Genomic DNA, 16639 nt, shown 5'->3' on the forward strand with positions numbered 1-16639 from the left:
ATTGCTCTTCCTTCTGCTTGTCCATGTTCTTCTTATTCTCAGAGACCAGCTCAGCGCTGCCTCTTCTGTGAAGTCCCCCCGATTCACCCTGGGCTCCCATGGTTCTTCACTTTGTCTTCACATGTGAGGCCCTCCCAGAGTACGCTGGCCCTCAGCTCTCTGGGAACAAATGAATGAGTGAATGGACCAAGCAAGGGAGAGAATAGAGCAGAAGCTCTGAGGTGTCAGTTTCTCACCTGTAACAGTGTTTCCACGCCAAGTCTTACCTCCTGAGTTGACTGATTTCCTTACTGACAGGACAGCAGCATCGGGGTTTGTCTCATCTGCCCCAGGTCTTGCATGTAGAAGCTCACAGTAAATCCTTGTCAAGAAGAGGCAGGGGATCCTGTTCATTGGAAGGCTTAGGAAAGCATGGAGGAAGTGCCATCTGAGATAGACCGAGAGGGACACGAAGGCAGTGAGTGATTTGGACAGGTGGGGATGGGGGTGGGGCGGGGAGGGAAGCTGTTCCGGGCAGAGGGAACACATGATCAGCTCACGCGTCCTGTCGGGGATGCAGGAAGCTTCTGGAGTAAGCGCTGAGCCATCTACTGGGCGGGAGCACAGAGGAGGAGCAGGGGGCCTGGGAACGGGGCTTGGATAGGTGGGCCAGGGCCCTGACATGGAGGCCCAGCGATGCCAGGGTGAAAAGCAGGGCCCAAGTCAGGGAGACCTGCAGTGGCCCCTGGAGAAGTCTGAGGGAGAAGCAGTGAGACGGTGTGGTATGGTGTGAGCAGGAATCTGGGAGACCCATGGAGTGGCGGGAAGTCAGGCAGGCCTGAGCTGGGGTGCTGCGGAGGGGGCGGCCCGATGTGGGCTGAGGCATCAGCCAGTGCGGAGGGAGACTTCACCGGACTTGGCAGCTGGTGGCAGGAACAAGACTTGTATGAAGTTACCTGCCGGAGGACAGCAGGACTATCATTAAGAGAAACACAGAACTCAGGGAAGGGCGCTTTGAGGGAAGGAAATAAGCTGAGTTTTCAGCGTGGAGCAGCAGGGTGGTCAGCCCGGTGTGAGGGGAGGATTTGGGCAGGGACAGCACTGGGCGGCGGCTGCGGTGAACCAGCACCAGGTACAGCTGGCCTGGGGAGGGTGGGGGCCCGGGAGAGCCAGGGTGTCAGGTGCAAGGACAGGCTGGTTGTTTGCTTTTAAACTGAAATGACACTTTTTAATTTTTAAATTACTATTATAAAAGTTATACCCACTCAGAAGAAATGTAAGCTGTAACAAAAGATGGAAAATGCATCTCCTAAGCCAACATCCTCTCATGCTCCAGGTGTTGCAAGATGTATTTTGAGGGAAGAAATGATAGGACTCTGGGACAGAGGGAATGTCAGGAAAGGAGAGGGCATCTGGATTCTGAGATTTCCAGTCAGGAAGACTGGTGGGTCAAGGGGTCTCTCCCAGAAAAGGGGCCTCGGGAGGGGGTGAATTCTGTCAGCCCTGTTGCGTGTACAGAGAGGGTGGTTTGGGCCAGGGTGATTCTTTGGCAAAGGAAGTAGGAGCAGCTGAGAGGTGGGGACCAAAGACTCCTCAGGTTCCTCCTCAGATTCCTCCGGGCGAGGGGATGGTGCAGCTAATAAGGGCAGGAGAGTTCTCCAAGAGCGAGGGGAGGGGCAGCAGGCAGCACTGTCCCTGGATGCTCCTTCCCCTGACCCCCTCTTTGTGGCACCCCTGGGCAGCTCTTGTGCTCCCTCCCCTGACTACCCTCGTCTTCCCCCACCAGACTCCCCACCTGGTGAACCTGAACGAGGACCCCCTGATGTCTGAATGTCTGCTCTACCACATCAAGGATGGCGTCACCAGGTAGCATTTACTCAGTGGCCTGTGGGCCAGCCTCTCCTTTCAGGGTGTGGTTGCAAAGGGATGGCCACAATAGTGATTCCCTTTCCTGGTGACCTCCCTGGAGGCACCACGGATCTCTGGAAAGCTGCCCCCTTCCCCTGCTCCCCAGCCCTGTCTGCTCTTGGGCTTTTTGAGAGTTGTCCAGCCTGCCTGCTCAGCGGCCATCCTGCTTCCACCCACCAATTTGGTTAGGGTGAGACGCCTCCTGGGACCAAATTGATCTGGCACTTGTGGGGTTAGCTCCTGATTTACTGGAGCAGAAGAGTTGGTGGAAAATGTAGACTACCTCATTGCTAGCCCTGGACAGCATTGCCTTGGGCATTCCTTGGTGGGAACTTTCCAGGAGGGAGAGAGAAGGGGAACATGGCCTCCAGCCCCACGGTAGGCTCAGCAGCTGAGGGCAGAGGGCTTCACTGGCTGATGCCGACAAAGCTGTGGGACTTAGTGCCTCTTAGGTCACCTTCTGTGGTGTTTGTGGCTGTCCTCGGTGATTTCTGGGTGTAGGGAGTGAGCCCTCGGGGTGATTAGCCCTGAGGGTGGTTGGAAAGCCTATCTTACCCCAGGAGTGTCTGAACATTTATTTCCCCTTTGCTTTGTAACATGGTGTCCCAAGATCATGGGTTTTGGAGTCAGCAGACCTGGGCTTAAATCCTGGCTTCACCACTGCCTGGCTGTGTGACCTTGAGCAAGTTGCTTACCTCTCTGAGCCTCAGTGTCCTCATCTGTGAAATAAGAGTAATTACACTTGGCTCATTGGGTCGGATGAATGCCTGTTCATAAGGGGCTCGGCAAGTGCCTAGGCACATGCTCAGAAAACATTGGCCTTTGCTTTCCTAGGGTCGGCCAGGTAGACGTAGACATCAAGCTGACTGGGCAGTTTATCCGGGAGCAGCACTGCCTGTTCCGGAGCATCCCTCAGCCGGACGGAGAAGGTAATGGCGGAAAGGGCAAGTGGGGTGGCCAGACAAGGAGAGAGTCAGGTCCCATGATCACCCCACAGCACTGAATACAGAGGCCTGGTTGGTCAGTAGGGATACGGCCAGATAAAGAGGTGACTACTGCCATGGCCAGGGAGTGGCGAGGGTCGCTGAGGCAGAGGCAGAACCCTGTGGCACACAGGGGGTGAGAGTTTGGTGCAGGAGGAGAGCCTGCCCTCCTCTGTTGTTTCTTTAGCCTAAAATAGCACCCTGGTCATTTTTTATGAAAACCTGTATTGCTTTCAGTGAGATATTGGAATTTATCTCTGGAAAACCTGCATCCATCCAGTTGTGACTGCAAAGGTTTTCAGGGAGTTAAACAGTCCATGTATTTGGAAACAGTTCCAAATCTTTCTGAGACCTTTAGATCTTATATGGCCAGAGCAGCAGAAGCCTTTAGAAATCACTAGCCTTCAGGGTGAGGGTAGTAGCTTGTTGGACACACCAACAAAACAACACTCGTGTGGTGCAGGGCATATTTTGAAGTCATTATTTTGTTCTGGTTCAGTTACTTTAAAAAATTGAATGACTTGGGTCCATTTAGGCCCAAGTGAAATCATCAAGCTCTATGAATAAAGTTGCAGTGGGAGGGCAGGGAGATAAGGCACTTTTCCGGTTTGCTAATGCTGCGGTTTTGCGAAATACCAGAAATGGATTGGCTTTTATAAAAGGGGTTTATTTGGTTACAAAGTTAGAGTCCTAAGGCCGTAAAAATATCATAACAAGGCATAAACTTGAGTATACCTTCACTGGAGAAAGGCCATTGGCGTCTAGAAACCCTCTGTTAGCTTGGAAAGCATGTGGCTGGCATCTGTTTGCTCCCAAGTTGCATTTCAAAATGGCATGCTCCAAAATGTCTAAGCATCAGCCAACATCAGGGGTCCATACTCCAAGCATCTCTGAGCTAGGCCAGCACTGAGCTCCCTCTGTCTGAGCTCTTATAGGGCTCTAATAAACTAACCAAGATCGAAGCTGAATGGGCAGGGCCATGCCTCCATGGAAATAATCTAATCAAAGGTTTTGCCCACAGTTGGTGGGTCACATCTCCATGGAAACAACCTAATTCAAAGATTCCAACCTAATCAACACTAATACATCTGCCCCCACAAGATTGCACCAAAGAACATGGTGCTTTGGGGGACACAGTACATCCAAACCAGCACAGACAAGATATGCACTGGGTTCTCCATCAATATAGACCCTGCCTGCCTCAGAAATCAAGGAGTGCTAGTCTCACACCTTTAAGGGGCCAAGGCAACAGGCCATGCATGGTCAGCACAGTTTTTTTTTTTTTAATAATGCAATTTTATTGACATTTTATTGAGTTATATTTCATACCAGATGTCCTAGTTTGCTAATGCTGCAGAATGCAAAACACCAGAGATGGATAGGCTTTTATAAAATGGGGGTTTATTTTGCTACACAGTTACAGTCTTAAGGCCACAAAGCGTCCAAGGTAACACACCAGCAATCGGGTACCTTCACCGGAGGACGGCCAGTGGTGTCCGGAAAACCTCTGCTAGCTAGGAAGGCAGCCGGCATCTGCTCCAAAGCTCCGGCCTCAAAACGGCTTTCTCCCAGGACGTTCCTCTCTAGCAAGCTTGCTCCTCTTGAAAACATCACTCCCAGCTGCACTCACTGAGTTTTTTCTCTCTCAGTCAGTTCATTTATATGGCTCCACTGATCAAGGCCCACCCCGAATGGGTGGGGCCACACCTCCATGGGAACATCTCATCAAAATTATTACCCATAGCTGAGTGGGGCACATTCCAAGCAAATCTAACCAGCACCAAAAACGTCTGTCCAACAAGACCACAAAGATAATGGCATTTGGGGGACACAATACATTCAAACCGGCACACCAGATAATCATCCATTGTTAACGGTATCATATAGTTGTACATTCATCACCACAGTCAATTTTTGAACATTTTCATTATTTAAAAAAAAGAAAAAGAAAAATTAAAAAGAACACCCAAAACATCCCATATCCCTTATTCCCTCTTATTATTTATATATTTTTTGTCTTTATTTTATTACTCATCTGCCCGCACACTGGATAAAGGGAGTGTCAGTCACAAGGTTTTCACAATCACATGGTCACACGATAAAAGCTATATAGTTAAACAATCATCAAGAACTCAAGCCTACTGGGTTACAGTTCAACAAATTCAGGTATTTCCTCCTAGCTATTCTAATACGCTAGAAACTAAAGAGGAATATCTATATAACACATAAGAGTAACCTCCAGAATGACCTCTCAACTCTATTTGAAATCTCTTAGCCACTGAAACTTTATTCTGTTTCATTTCTCCTGCCCCTTTTGGTCCAAAAAGCCTCTCTCAGTCCCACAATGCCAGGGCCAGGCTCATCCCCAGGAGTCATGTCCTTTGTTGTAGGGAGATTTACACCTCTGGGAGTCATGTCTCATGTAGGAGAGAGGGCAGTGAGTTTACCTGCAGAATTGTTTTCGAGAGAGAGGTCACATCTGGGCAACAAAAGAGGTTTTCTGTGTGTGTGTGTGTGTGTGTGTGTGTGTGTGACTCTTAGGCATAATTATAAGTAGGCTTAGCTTCTTTGCAGGAATAAGTTTCATAAGGGCAAGCCCCAAGACTGAGGGCTTGGCCTATTAAATTGGTAGTCCCCAATGTTTGCGAGAATATCAGGAATCCCCAGGTGGGGAAGTTTAATATTTCTACATTTTTCCCCAGTCCCTCAAGGGGATTTGCAAATACTTTATTATTCTCTGCCCAAATTACTCTGGCATATATCGGGACATCACACTAAGCTATACAAACCAGCAAGATCTCACTCCCTGTTCAAGGTTCCATATAGTTATGGTGTTTGAATAAATTGACCATACAAGTTAAATTAGATGATGTGCTGCAGAAAATATACATTTTGCACCAAATAAACATCTCCTCCTTTGTTCTCACACAGAACTTGAAGTTTTAAACAATCGATGTCATCTTTTACCCTTTAGTTTGATTTTCCTCAGTCCTAACTAGATCAGCTTCATTCATATTTCTAATTGAAGTCTGATCGCTTTTTCAGCTTTTTTTAACAGTTGTTGTATGGGGTAATGCTGACTTTCATAGCTACAGAAGTCTAGCTCTGAATCTCAGGTGTCACACAGATACCTAAACTTCAGGGAACCACTGGGTTATAAACAAAGAGCTCAGCATCTCAGAATTTAGAGATAGCCCTTACAACTCAGGAATAGATGTGACTGCTGTAAGAGCTTACAATCTAGGAACTTTTACAATAAGCTTTCCCCTGATAACCTGTGCTCTCAGATTCACTTCTCAGAGTTTGCACATTATAGTTAGTCCATTTTAGTGAGGCTTATTTCACTCAACATACTGTTCTCAAGGTTCATTCACCTAGTTGCATACTTCACAACTTGATTCCTTCAGCTGCTCAATATTCCATCATATGTGTACACCACAGTTCACCCTTCCATTCATCGGTCGATATACCCTTAGGCCACCTCCATCCATGCAAATCGTGAATACTGCTCCCATAAACACCCGTGTCAGCACAGTTTTAAAAAGAAGAAAAAACACTCTCATGTGGCTTCCAGCTGGGGCCCAAAGCATGCCTGTGGGGTTTCAGTTTGGCTTGGGACCAGCAGATTAAGGCCCACCAACTGGTGTGGTTCACGTCCCCAGTGGCAGCAAACGCTTTCGGCATTGTGGGCTAAACACTGTTGAATCAGTTAAGCCCAGTGAGTTATTCCTGTTCTGCGGTTACTTCCAGCCGTGTGTTTGGGGAGATACTGGAGCCATCCAAGACTCACAGAGCGAGCCTGGGGCCCTTGAGCTTGCAGCGCATTTGGGAATATGAGACAGGCAATCGCCATTAAATCACAGTCAAAGCAGCTAGTGATTCTGGGCCTCAGAGGTTGGGGCTTTAAGGGTTTGTCAGTTAGGGGGCTCTGTCCTTAGGGCAGATTTAAGACCAAAGGCAGACAGGAGGGGCTGTGGACAGAGGGCGACTTCGTGCCTTTGCTCGTTTTTTCCCACAAGCTCACAGATGAGGGAACTGAGGTTCTCAGGGGTTGGGTAATCTGCCCTGAGGCTCCACAGCTAGAAATATGGCAGAACTGGATTCGAACACAGGATGTCAGGCTCCAGGGGTTGTACACTGAGACTGAGTCCGGCCCAGGCCGACCCAGACCAGGGTGTTGTGGGTCCGTAGACATGGAGAAGCCTGTCCTGGCCAGGCTGGGGCAGAGTCATTGCCTCACCTGGCAATTTTCCCTCTGATTTGAGATTATCTGCTTGTTGACTTGTTGATTGTCTGTCTTACCAGCCAGAGGGAAGCTCCATGAGAGCAGGGATTTTTGTTTTTTTTCTGTCTACTGTATTTTCAAGGCCTGAAATAGTCCCTGGCACATTGTACGTTCTCAGTATATTTGGGAATGAATGAATGAATTTGGGGCCATGGTGGGAAATAAGGAAGTAAGGGTGGAGCTAGCCTAACCTCCACCCTATCCTTCTGCCACCTTGTTCCGTTGCTGTTCCCCAGACATCCCAGATGCACGGTGAGGCCTTGTGTTCTCTCTGCCCAGCCCACCCCCTTCCTCTCTTCTCTCAGGTCTCCCTTCAGGGTCGGCTGGAAGTTACCATCTTACCTGTTCATTCCCAGTCGTCTGCCTCTAAATTGAGGGCTCCACTGCTTGCTTTGCTCTCCCATCGCCTCATCAGTACCTGTGGTTCAGAAAGTCCACATTCTGCCTTGTGTTAGTTAATTTTAGTTCCTGTATTTCTCTATTACTTTTAGTATACATAAGAATGAGACTTTTTGCATACCGTTTTATGGTTTACTTATTTGAGCCTTTCAATAACTTTGTAAAGAAAGATTTCATTGTCCCATTTTATAGAAAGTCACAGAAGTTAAGTGACTTGCTCAGGGTCCTTCAGCTAAAGAGTTGCAGAGGCTGGATCTTTGGAATTCAGGGTTCCCTCTGTGTTACAGGGCACCACACCTCAAGGGCAGGGAGCAGTCTCATGCATCTTTGTGTCCCCAGCAAGTGGCAGGATCAATGGTTTGCAGAGTAGCACCTCCATTTCTGTTTGGTTTGGGTTGAGTTTATCTTGTCTTGTGAGACTGATGTTTGAGTGGTGATTGGACTGAATTAATGCAATGGCAGTTCGCAAGATGCAGCAAGATAGATGGGCTAGGAGCCTGCTGGAGGAATCCAGACTTGGCCAGGGGCAGTGTTAGTCAGAAAGGAAGGAATGGACACATAGAAGGCAGAAATGACAGGGTCTGCTGACCTGTTGGACATGAGGGATGGAGCCTTCTGAGAATCACTCGTTTTTGAAGGTGCAACAGAGGAGGGTGGTGGAGGGTGAGTAGGGAGTCACTGCAGAGGCTTCTGGGAGTTGTAGTTGGGGCTCTAACCCTCCTTCTGCTCTTCCTTTCCTGTGCTGCCTGCCACCAGAGGGGCCAAGGCACCCCGACAGGTACTGGGGGTTAGACTTGCTGGTGCATGTACATATTTTGGGGGTTGATACAAGGTGGGCGACTGTGACCGTGACCCACCTTCCCCCAAGGTCTAATCTTTCCCTTTCTTCCCTCCCTCTGTGCAGTGGTGGTCACACTAGAGCCTTGTGAAGGAGCCGAGACGTATGTCAATGGGAAACTTGTGACGGAGCCGTTGGTGTTGAAATCAGGTAGAAGTGCCACAGAGTCTGGGATATGGCTGTACATGGGTAACCCAGGGCAGAGCCTTCTGGGTGAATCCCAGGGCAAGACCCTAAAATAAACAGGAAATGGCATGGGGATATGAAGAAGGAACTGGGAAGTAAAGAGAAAGGCACCAGGTCTCAGTCTTCTTGCTGCCCCTGGGAAACAGGAAAAGAGTGTCAAGTTCTGCCAGTTCCCTCTGGCTTTCAGGGATAGGGATGTCTCCTGGGGTCAACCAGGGAGCTTTCAGCTCTGAGTTCCCTCAGACTTGGGATGATGGGAGAGAGGGTGTCAGAGCCCCTGGGCCCTGTGGCTAAGGCCTTGCATGCCTTGGGTGTGGGTGTGGGGGTGCTGCTGTGGGGGAGCCAGTCCATGTTTCCCTCCTTCCGTCTCCAGGGAATAGGATTGTGATGGGCAAGAACCATGTTTTCCGCTTCAATCACCCGGAGCAGGCACGGCTGGAACGGGAACGAGGGGTCCCCCCACCCCCGGGACCACCCTCTGAGCCCGTTGACTGGAACTTTGCCCAGAAGGAACTCTTGGAGCAGCAGGGCATTGACATCAAGCTGGAGATGGAGAAGAGGTGCGAGGAAAAGGCACTCAGGTCCCGGGACCTCTAGGGCTGCCCCTCCCAGCCCCTGGCTTCCCCTGGTGTCAGTTGCCCCATGGAGGTGGCTCCTGAGCCCCACACAGCATTTCCTCCCTCTCTGCCCAACCCCAGGCTGCAGGATCTGGAGAATCAGTACCGGAAAGAAAAGGAAGAGGCTGATCTGCTGCTGGAGCAGCAGCGACTGGTGAGGGATTGGCCGGGGGAGTGGGAGCTGTGGGAGGAGTGGTGCAGTTGGGGCAGCAGTGGGGTTTAAGGAGTGTGTGGCCAAGAGGCTGGAGATGGGCTGGGGGGACAGATGAGCAGCTTGCCCTGGTCAAGCCAGAGTGGAAAGTGGGGATGGGGACGAAGGGTAGGGGTGGTGTCGAGGAGAAAAAATTTCCGAACGAAATGTGATCTGCGGAGGAAACCATTGCGTGCAGGGAACTAAAGTTCCTCCCAGCTGCCCAGGGTTTCCCAAACTCCAGTTGATGTGCCACCATTATGATTTTGCCATATCCGAACACTGTTGTTTGCTTAAGATTTTTCTTTAAATGATTTTTAAATCATTAACCTCATCCTGAGCAATAGTATATATCCACAAAATCCCAGACATGATCCACAGCTGGTATTATTGAGGACTTTCTCCACGCCAGCCGCAGTTTTAAGTGCTCTGTGTGCATGCATCCTCAAAATCTTCTATGCAGCAGATGCTACCCTCCGCGCTCTATGGTAGAGGAGCGTTGGTTGAGCAGCCTGCCCAAGGGCACACAGAAAGGGGTGCAGCCGCGCTGGAACCCAGGACACTGGGCCAGGACTCCTGGGCTCCGGGCTGTCCTTAGCCCCTTCCCCTCTTCTCTCTCCCTGGCCCCAGTACGCGGACTCGGACAGCGGCGACGACTCGGACAAGCGCTCCTGCGAGGAGAGCTGGCGGCTCATCTCCTCCCTGCGCGAGCAGCTGCCGCCCACCACGGTCCAGACCATCGTCAAGCGCTGTGGCCTGCCCAGCAGCGGCAAGCGCAGGGCGCCCCGCCGGGTCTATCAGATCCCCCAGCGGCGGCGGCTGCAGGGCAAGGACCCGCGCTGGGCCACCATGGCCGACCTGAAGATGCAGGCGGTGAAGGAGATCTGCTACGAGGTGGCGCTGGCCGACTTCCGCCATGGGCGGGCCGAGATCGAGGCCCTGGCCGCCCTCAAGATGCGGGAGCTGTGTCGCACTTACGGCAAGCCCGAGGGGCCCGGAGACGCCTGGAGGGCCGTGGCCCGGGACGTCTGGGACACGGTGGGCGAGGAGGAGGGCGGCGGCGGTGGCGGCGGAGGCGGCGGCGAGGAGGGAGCGCGCGGGGCGGAGGTGGAGGACCTCCGGGCGCACATCGACAAGCTGACGGGGATTCTGCAGGAGGTGAAGCTGCAGAACAGCAGCAAGGACCGCGAGCTGCAGGCCCTGAGGGACCGCATGCTGCGCATGGAGCGGGTCATCCCCCTGGCGCAGGTAGGGAGGCCCTGCTGCCGGCCCCGCGCGCCCCAGGCCCTGCCCGGGCTCCCTCCCCGCCCCCTCCTCTCCTCTCCTCTCCTCCCGGTCTTCCCTTTCGGAACCTGAACCTCCCGCTTCAGGTTCCAACCCTGTCCCCCTCTTTCTTTTCTTTTCTTTCTTTCTTTCTTCTTCTTCTTTTTTTTTTTTTTTTTTTTTTTTTGCATGGTAATGCAAGTATTTATTTGGGGTCTTAGAATTGCAGTTTGGGGAGCACAGATTCAGGTAACAATCCAAATCCTGTCCCGTCTTGGCATGTCCAGGCAAGGGTTTTTAAAGAAAAAGATTAGATAAGTTGTTTGTGTTGGTGGATGTTTGGGGTATTCCAATTGTTTTTCAGTTAGATAGATTACGGAATTCTTTATCTTTTGGTTTATGTTTTTTTTTGGGGGGGGTTGATTAATTGATTTTTTTAAATGCAGTTTTATTGAGATACATTCACCCACCATACGACCCATCCGAAGTATGCAGTTGCTGGCTTACAGTATCACCACATAGTTGTGCGTACAGCCCCATGATCAATTATAGAACATTTTCATTATTCCAGAAAAGAAATAAAAATAAAAAAGAAAACCCAAATCTTTCCATACCCCTTATCTCCTCCATTCCCTACCTATTATTTTTTATGCAATTTTATTGAGATGTATTCACATAACATACAATCCTCCAAAGTATACAATCAGTTGTTCAGAGTATCATCATATAGTTGTGCATTCATCACTGCAGTCTTTGAACGTTTTCATTACTCCAAAAAATGAAATTAAAATTAAAATAAAAAAGAACATCTAAAACATCCCATTCCCTTCCTCCCCCCATTGTTCACTTTTTTTTTAAATAGTTTTATTGAGATATATTCACACACCCTGCAGTCATCCACAGTGTACAATCAGTTATTCACAGCACCATCGTACAGTTGTGCATTCATCACCAGAATCAATTTTTGAACTATTCCTTATTCTAAAATAAAAATAAAAGCAAAAAAGAACACCTAAAACTTTCCATCCTCTCCATCCTACCCTATTCTTCTCTAATTTTTGTCCCCATTTTCTACTCATCTGTCCATACACTGGATAGAGGGAGTGCGAGCCACAAGGTTTTCACAGTCACACAGTCACATTGTGCAAGCTACATAGTTATACAATCATCTTTAAGAATCAGGGTCACTGGGTTGCAGTTTGACAGCTTCAGGTATTTCCCTCGAGCTATTCCAACACACCAAAGACTAAAAGGTGATATCTATATAGTGCATAAGAATACCCTCCAGAGTGACCTCTCGACTCCTGCTGAAATCTCTCAGCCACTAGAACCTTATTTTGTTTCATCTCTCTTCCCCCTTTTGGTCAAGAAGATTTTCTCAATCCCACAGTGCTGGGTCCAGGCCCAGGAGTCATTTACTGCGTTGCCAGAGGGATTCACACCCCTGCATTCTCCACCTATTATTGACTCATAGTATTGGGATGGTACATTTCTTACCGTTGATGAAAGAATATTACTGTTAACTATAGTCCATAGTTTGCAATAGGTACTATTTTCCCCATAGACCCCTCTATTATTAACTCCTTGTAATAGTACTGTACATTTGTTCTAGTTCATGAACTTTTTAAATATTTGTACAATTAATCACAGACATTGTCCACCACAGGATTCACTGTGTTATACATTCCCATGTTTTAATGTCCACCTTTCCTTCTGGTGACATACATGACTCTAAACTTCCCCCTTCTACCACATTCACACACCATTCAGCACTGTCAGTCATTTTCACAATAACATGTTACTGTCACCTCTATCCATTTCCAAATGTTTAAGTTCAACCTAGTTAAATATTCTGCACATATTAAACCACTGCTCTCCCTTTGTTAGCCTCACTCTATATCCTGGTAACCTGTATTCTATTTTATGTCTATGAGTTTACATGTTATAATTAGTTCATATCAGTGAGATCATACGATACAGTCCTTTTGTGTCTGACTTATTTCACTTAACATAATGTTCTCAAGGTTCGTCCATATTGTGTGCTTCAGGACTTCATTCCTTCTTACTGCTGAATAATATTCCATCATATGTATATACCACATTTTGTTTATCCATTCATCTAATAGACTTTATTTTTTAGAGCAGCTGTAGGTTTATAGAAGAGTTACGCAGAAGAAGTAATATTTGTCCTTCTATGTCGGGCTTATTTCACTCAACATGTTGTCTTCCAAGTTCATTTGTGTTGTAGCATGTATTGGCAATTCGTTTCTTTTCACAGCTGAATAATATTCCATCATATGTGTATGTCATATTTTGTTTATGCATTCATCAGTTTATGGACACTTGAGTTGCATCCACCTTTTGGAAATTGTGAATAATGCTGCTTTGAACATTGGTGTGCAAAGATCTGTTAGTCCCTGCTCTCAGTTCTTTTGGGTATATACTTAGAAGTGGGATTGCTGGGTCATATGGTCATTCTAGACTTAACTTTCTGAGGAACCACTAAACTGTTTCTAACAGCTGCTGCACCATTTTATACTCCCACCAAGAAAGACCAAGTGTTCTTATTTCTCTACATCTTCTCCAACACTGATTTTTCATTTTTGTAATAGTAGGCATTCTAATGGGTGTGAAAAAATGGTATCTCGTTGTGGTTTTGATTTGCATTGTCATTATGGCTAATGACATTGAGCACGTTTTCATTTGCTTATTGGCCATTTATATTTATATTTTAAGACAAATGTCTATTCAAGTTTTTCATCCATTTTTTAATTGGGTTGTTTGTTTTTTGTTGTTGAGTTGTAGGATTTCTTTGTATATACTAGATATTGAACCATTACTAGATATGTGGTTTCCAAATATCTTCTCCCACTCCGTAGGTTGTCTTTTAACTTTCTTGATGAAGTCCTTTGACTTCATTCCTGGTTTCTTGCTGTTCTTGATCTCCCTGGACACCCTGCTACCCCAAGGCCTTTGCACCTACTGCTGCTTCTCTCTAGAGTGCTTTCCTCCTAGATATTCACCCAGCTCGCGTCTTTAGTTCCTTCCCGTCTTTGCTGAGATGATAAATTCTCAGTGAATCCCTTCCCTTCCCATCTATTCATTGTGGCTACCCTCTCCTGGCTTCCCTATTCTCCTTCCCTGTTCTCTTTCTCCATCTGACATAGTATATGTGTGTGTGTATATACACACATATACAGTTAGCTTTTTATAGAAGTATAATATATGTACCATACTATATATGTTTTTTATTAATTTGTTTGTTTATCAACTATCTTGCCCCCCTAAAATGTAAGCCCTGTGAAGGCAGGTCTTTTTTTCCTTCTGTTTTTGTTTATAGTTGTATTCCCAGGGCTTAGAACAGTGCTTAGCACAGAATTTATTCAACAAATAGTTACCAAATACTTCCTACATGCCAAGTGCTGTAACTCATTTAACTCTTACCACAGCCCTATGCAGTAGGTATTGTCATTATTGATATCATTTTACAGATGAGGAAACTGAGGCACAGAGAGTCTGGAAGCCCAGCATCCAGATCCCACAGCCAGGAAGTGGCAGAACCAGGAATGAATCCGGCTTTTGAGCCTGTGCTCCTAATGCACCCTTTTTCTACTGTTGTGCCTTCAAGCCCTTCTCAGGAGCCCTTGACGTCCAGCGCCCTCCAGGTCCTTCTAACCTTCCTCAGGACTTGGCTCTCCTCACCCTCTCCCTTTCCTCTCATCCCCTCTCCCTCCCAGGATCACGAGGATGAGAACGAAGAAGCTGGCGAGCCCACCTGGGCCAGCCCCGAGGGGTCTGAGGCAGTAGAGGAGGCAGCCCCCGGGGACCAGGCGCCCTCAGCCCGGCCCCCGTCGCCGCCCCTGTCCAGCTGGGAGCGGGTGTCGCGGCTGATGGAGGAGGACCCCGCCTTTCGTCGTGGCCGCCTTCGCTGGCTTAAGCAGGAGCAGCTGCGGCTGCAGGGACTGCAGGGCTCTGGGGGCCGGGGTGGGGGGCTGCGCAGGCCCCCAGCCCGCTTCGTGCCCCCTCACGACTGTAAGCTGCGCTTCCCCTTCAAGAGCAACCCCCAGCACCGGGAATCCTGGCCGGGGCTGGGGGCTGGGGAAGTCCCTGCTCCACCCCAACCCCCTGAGGAGGTCACTCCCCCTCCAGCCACCCCTGCCCGCCGGCCCCCAAGTCCCCGCCGGTCCCACCGCCCCCGCAGGAACTCCCTGGACGGAGGGGGCCGAGCTCGGGGAGGGAGTTCTGCACAGCCCGAACCCCAGCACTTCCAGCCCAAAAAGCACAACTATTATCCCCAGCAGCCCCAACCGTACCCAGCCCAACGACCCCCCGGGCCCCGCTACCCCCCATACACTACACCCCCGCGGATGAGACGACAGCGCTCAGCCCCTGACCTCAAGGAGAGTGGGGCGGCTGTGTGACTCCCACTGCCTGGGCAGGGAGGGTCTGGCCGGGGCCCCTTGTTGGGAGGTGAGAAGATGCCTGAGAAGCTGCTTCCCCAGGAACGCTGGGGCAGGGAGGCCCAGGAGATGACAGAGAAGGTCTGAGTAGGTGATAGAAGACGTGGGGTGACCGGGCTGGAGGCCGAAGGAGGGAAGAGGGCACAGAGCTGCCAGGAGCAAACCAAAGTGAAGGACGAGAGATAGGAAGCTGCCTCGGGGCCACCCCTTGCAGAGGGGGGAGGCCCCCACAAACGCTGCTATGGGTGGGGTGGGGGGCTGGGGTGCTGCGTAGCCAGTGTTTGACTTCCTTTTCAAGTGGGGACCAGGGGGAGAGAACCAAGAGTGAGGCAAGTTCTCCTCCCCTGCCCCTATCTGTCTGTCTGTCTGTCTGTGGTGGGTTTCTGTTTCCAGGGAGGTGTGGCGGATCCTAAGTCATTCCCCTTCCCTTCCAGGCCTCCTGCTATATTTGGGGGACCTGTCTGGTTTGGCTGGAGTCCCGTGATGGTGTGGGACCCTTTAATAAAGGATAGCAAACAGGGAGCTCGTGGCTCATTGTTTTTGTTTGTGGCATTAATGGAGATAAAGATTACGTACAGTAAAGTGCACAAATCTTAAATGTACGGCTGGTTTCTCTTGTTTTCTTGAACTTTCGATCGTTTCTTCTCTTCAGGGTGTATAACCTGAGAGCACTCCTTTTTTCCTTCTTTCACTTACCCAGTGTCTCCATCTCTGCCCCAACAGCACTCTCAGTGTCCTGGTTAGAGGAGAAAGGGAGGGAAGGGAGGGGAGGTGGAGGGAGAGCCAGCCCCTTGCCACTCAACTGGCTGTTCCTGGCAGGACAGGGAGGTGTGCGGGGGGCCGGGGACAGGTAGAATGCGGGCTTCTGCTTCCTTCCATCACCTAACCTGTTTCACAGGCCTCCCAAGTAGCCACAATTTCCCTGAATTCTCTGTCTTGGATGCGCTAACAGTGGCGGTGTTTGTCATGCCCACTGCCTCTGCCTGATCAGTTTGGTCCTGTGCATGTTTCCTGGCTTTCAGCAGGGCACAATTGGTGTTCCGAGTGGAATTGTATTTGTCTTAAAACATTTTTCAAGAAGGATGTTCCCTGCTTGCTTTAATGTTCCAACTTGGAGGAACAAGCTCTTGCCAATGCCACGTCGTAAAGATTTTGTTGGTTAGATTTTATCCCTGCTTCACCTTCACATTGCCAAACTCAGGAATCCCTGTGTTTTCATCCTGTTCCACTTGAAAATTGGAGCTGCTGCTTTGCAGCTTCCTGAGGTCAGTCTGGAGGCACAGGCAGCCAAAACCGTAGACGTTATTCCAAATGCAGCCAAACCAAAATCACAGCTCTGGGCAAAGATACAATTAGGTTTGCTGTTGGTTTCCACATGCTGATGCTGACTACCTTTTTCATGTCACCTTTGGCTGCCAGGTCTTCAGGGACCTGTTGACAGTGACCCAGGATCTAGAATGTAATGGATGGTTTGGTGACAAGTGTTTACTTGACCAGTTTATAATCTAGTTGGGGAGACTAAATGAGAGCA

At 49.3% G+C, this 16639-nt stretch overlaps 1 protein-coding gene across 6 annotated transcripts in view; it reads left to right on the forward strand.

Moving 5' to 3' along the window:
• The window catches only part of KIF1C (kinesin family member 1C), a 27375-nt gene extending 11665 nt beyond the window's left edge, over positions 1-15710 (forward strand). For 5 of the 6 annotated variants that reach the window (XM_037808312.1, XM_037808313.1, XM_037808314.1 and 2 more), the window contains 7 exons: positions 1766-1845; positions 2722-2816; positions 8459-8542; positions 8952-9138; positions 9277-9349; positions 10016-10633; positions 14386-15710. In XM_037808312.1, coding sequence (XP_037664240.1) covers positions 1766-1845; positions 2722-2816; positions 8459-8542; positions 8952-9138; positions 9277-9349; positions 10016-10633; positions 14386-15069 — 1821 coding nt within the window. In that variant the 3' untranslated portion in view covers positions 15070-15710. The remainder of the gene's footprint in view (positions 1-1765; positions 1846-2721; positions 2817-8458; positions 8543-8951; positions 9139-9276; positions 9350-10015; positions 10634-14385) is intronic. The other variant, XM_037808315.1, reaches the window with a different exon arrangement.
• Positions 15711-16639: the final 929 nt, after the last annotated feature.

This window comes from Choloepus didactylus, chromosome 18 (genome assembly GCF_015220235.1).
Source record: "Choloepus didactylus isolate mChoDid1 chromosome 18, mChoDid1.pri, whole genome shotgun sequence".
NCBI lineage: Eukaryota > Metazoa > Chordata > Mammalia > Pilosa > Megalonychidae > Choloepus > Choloepus didactylus.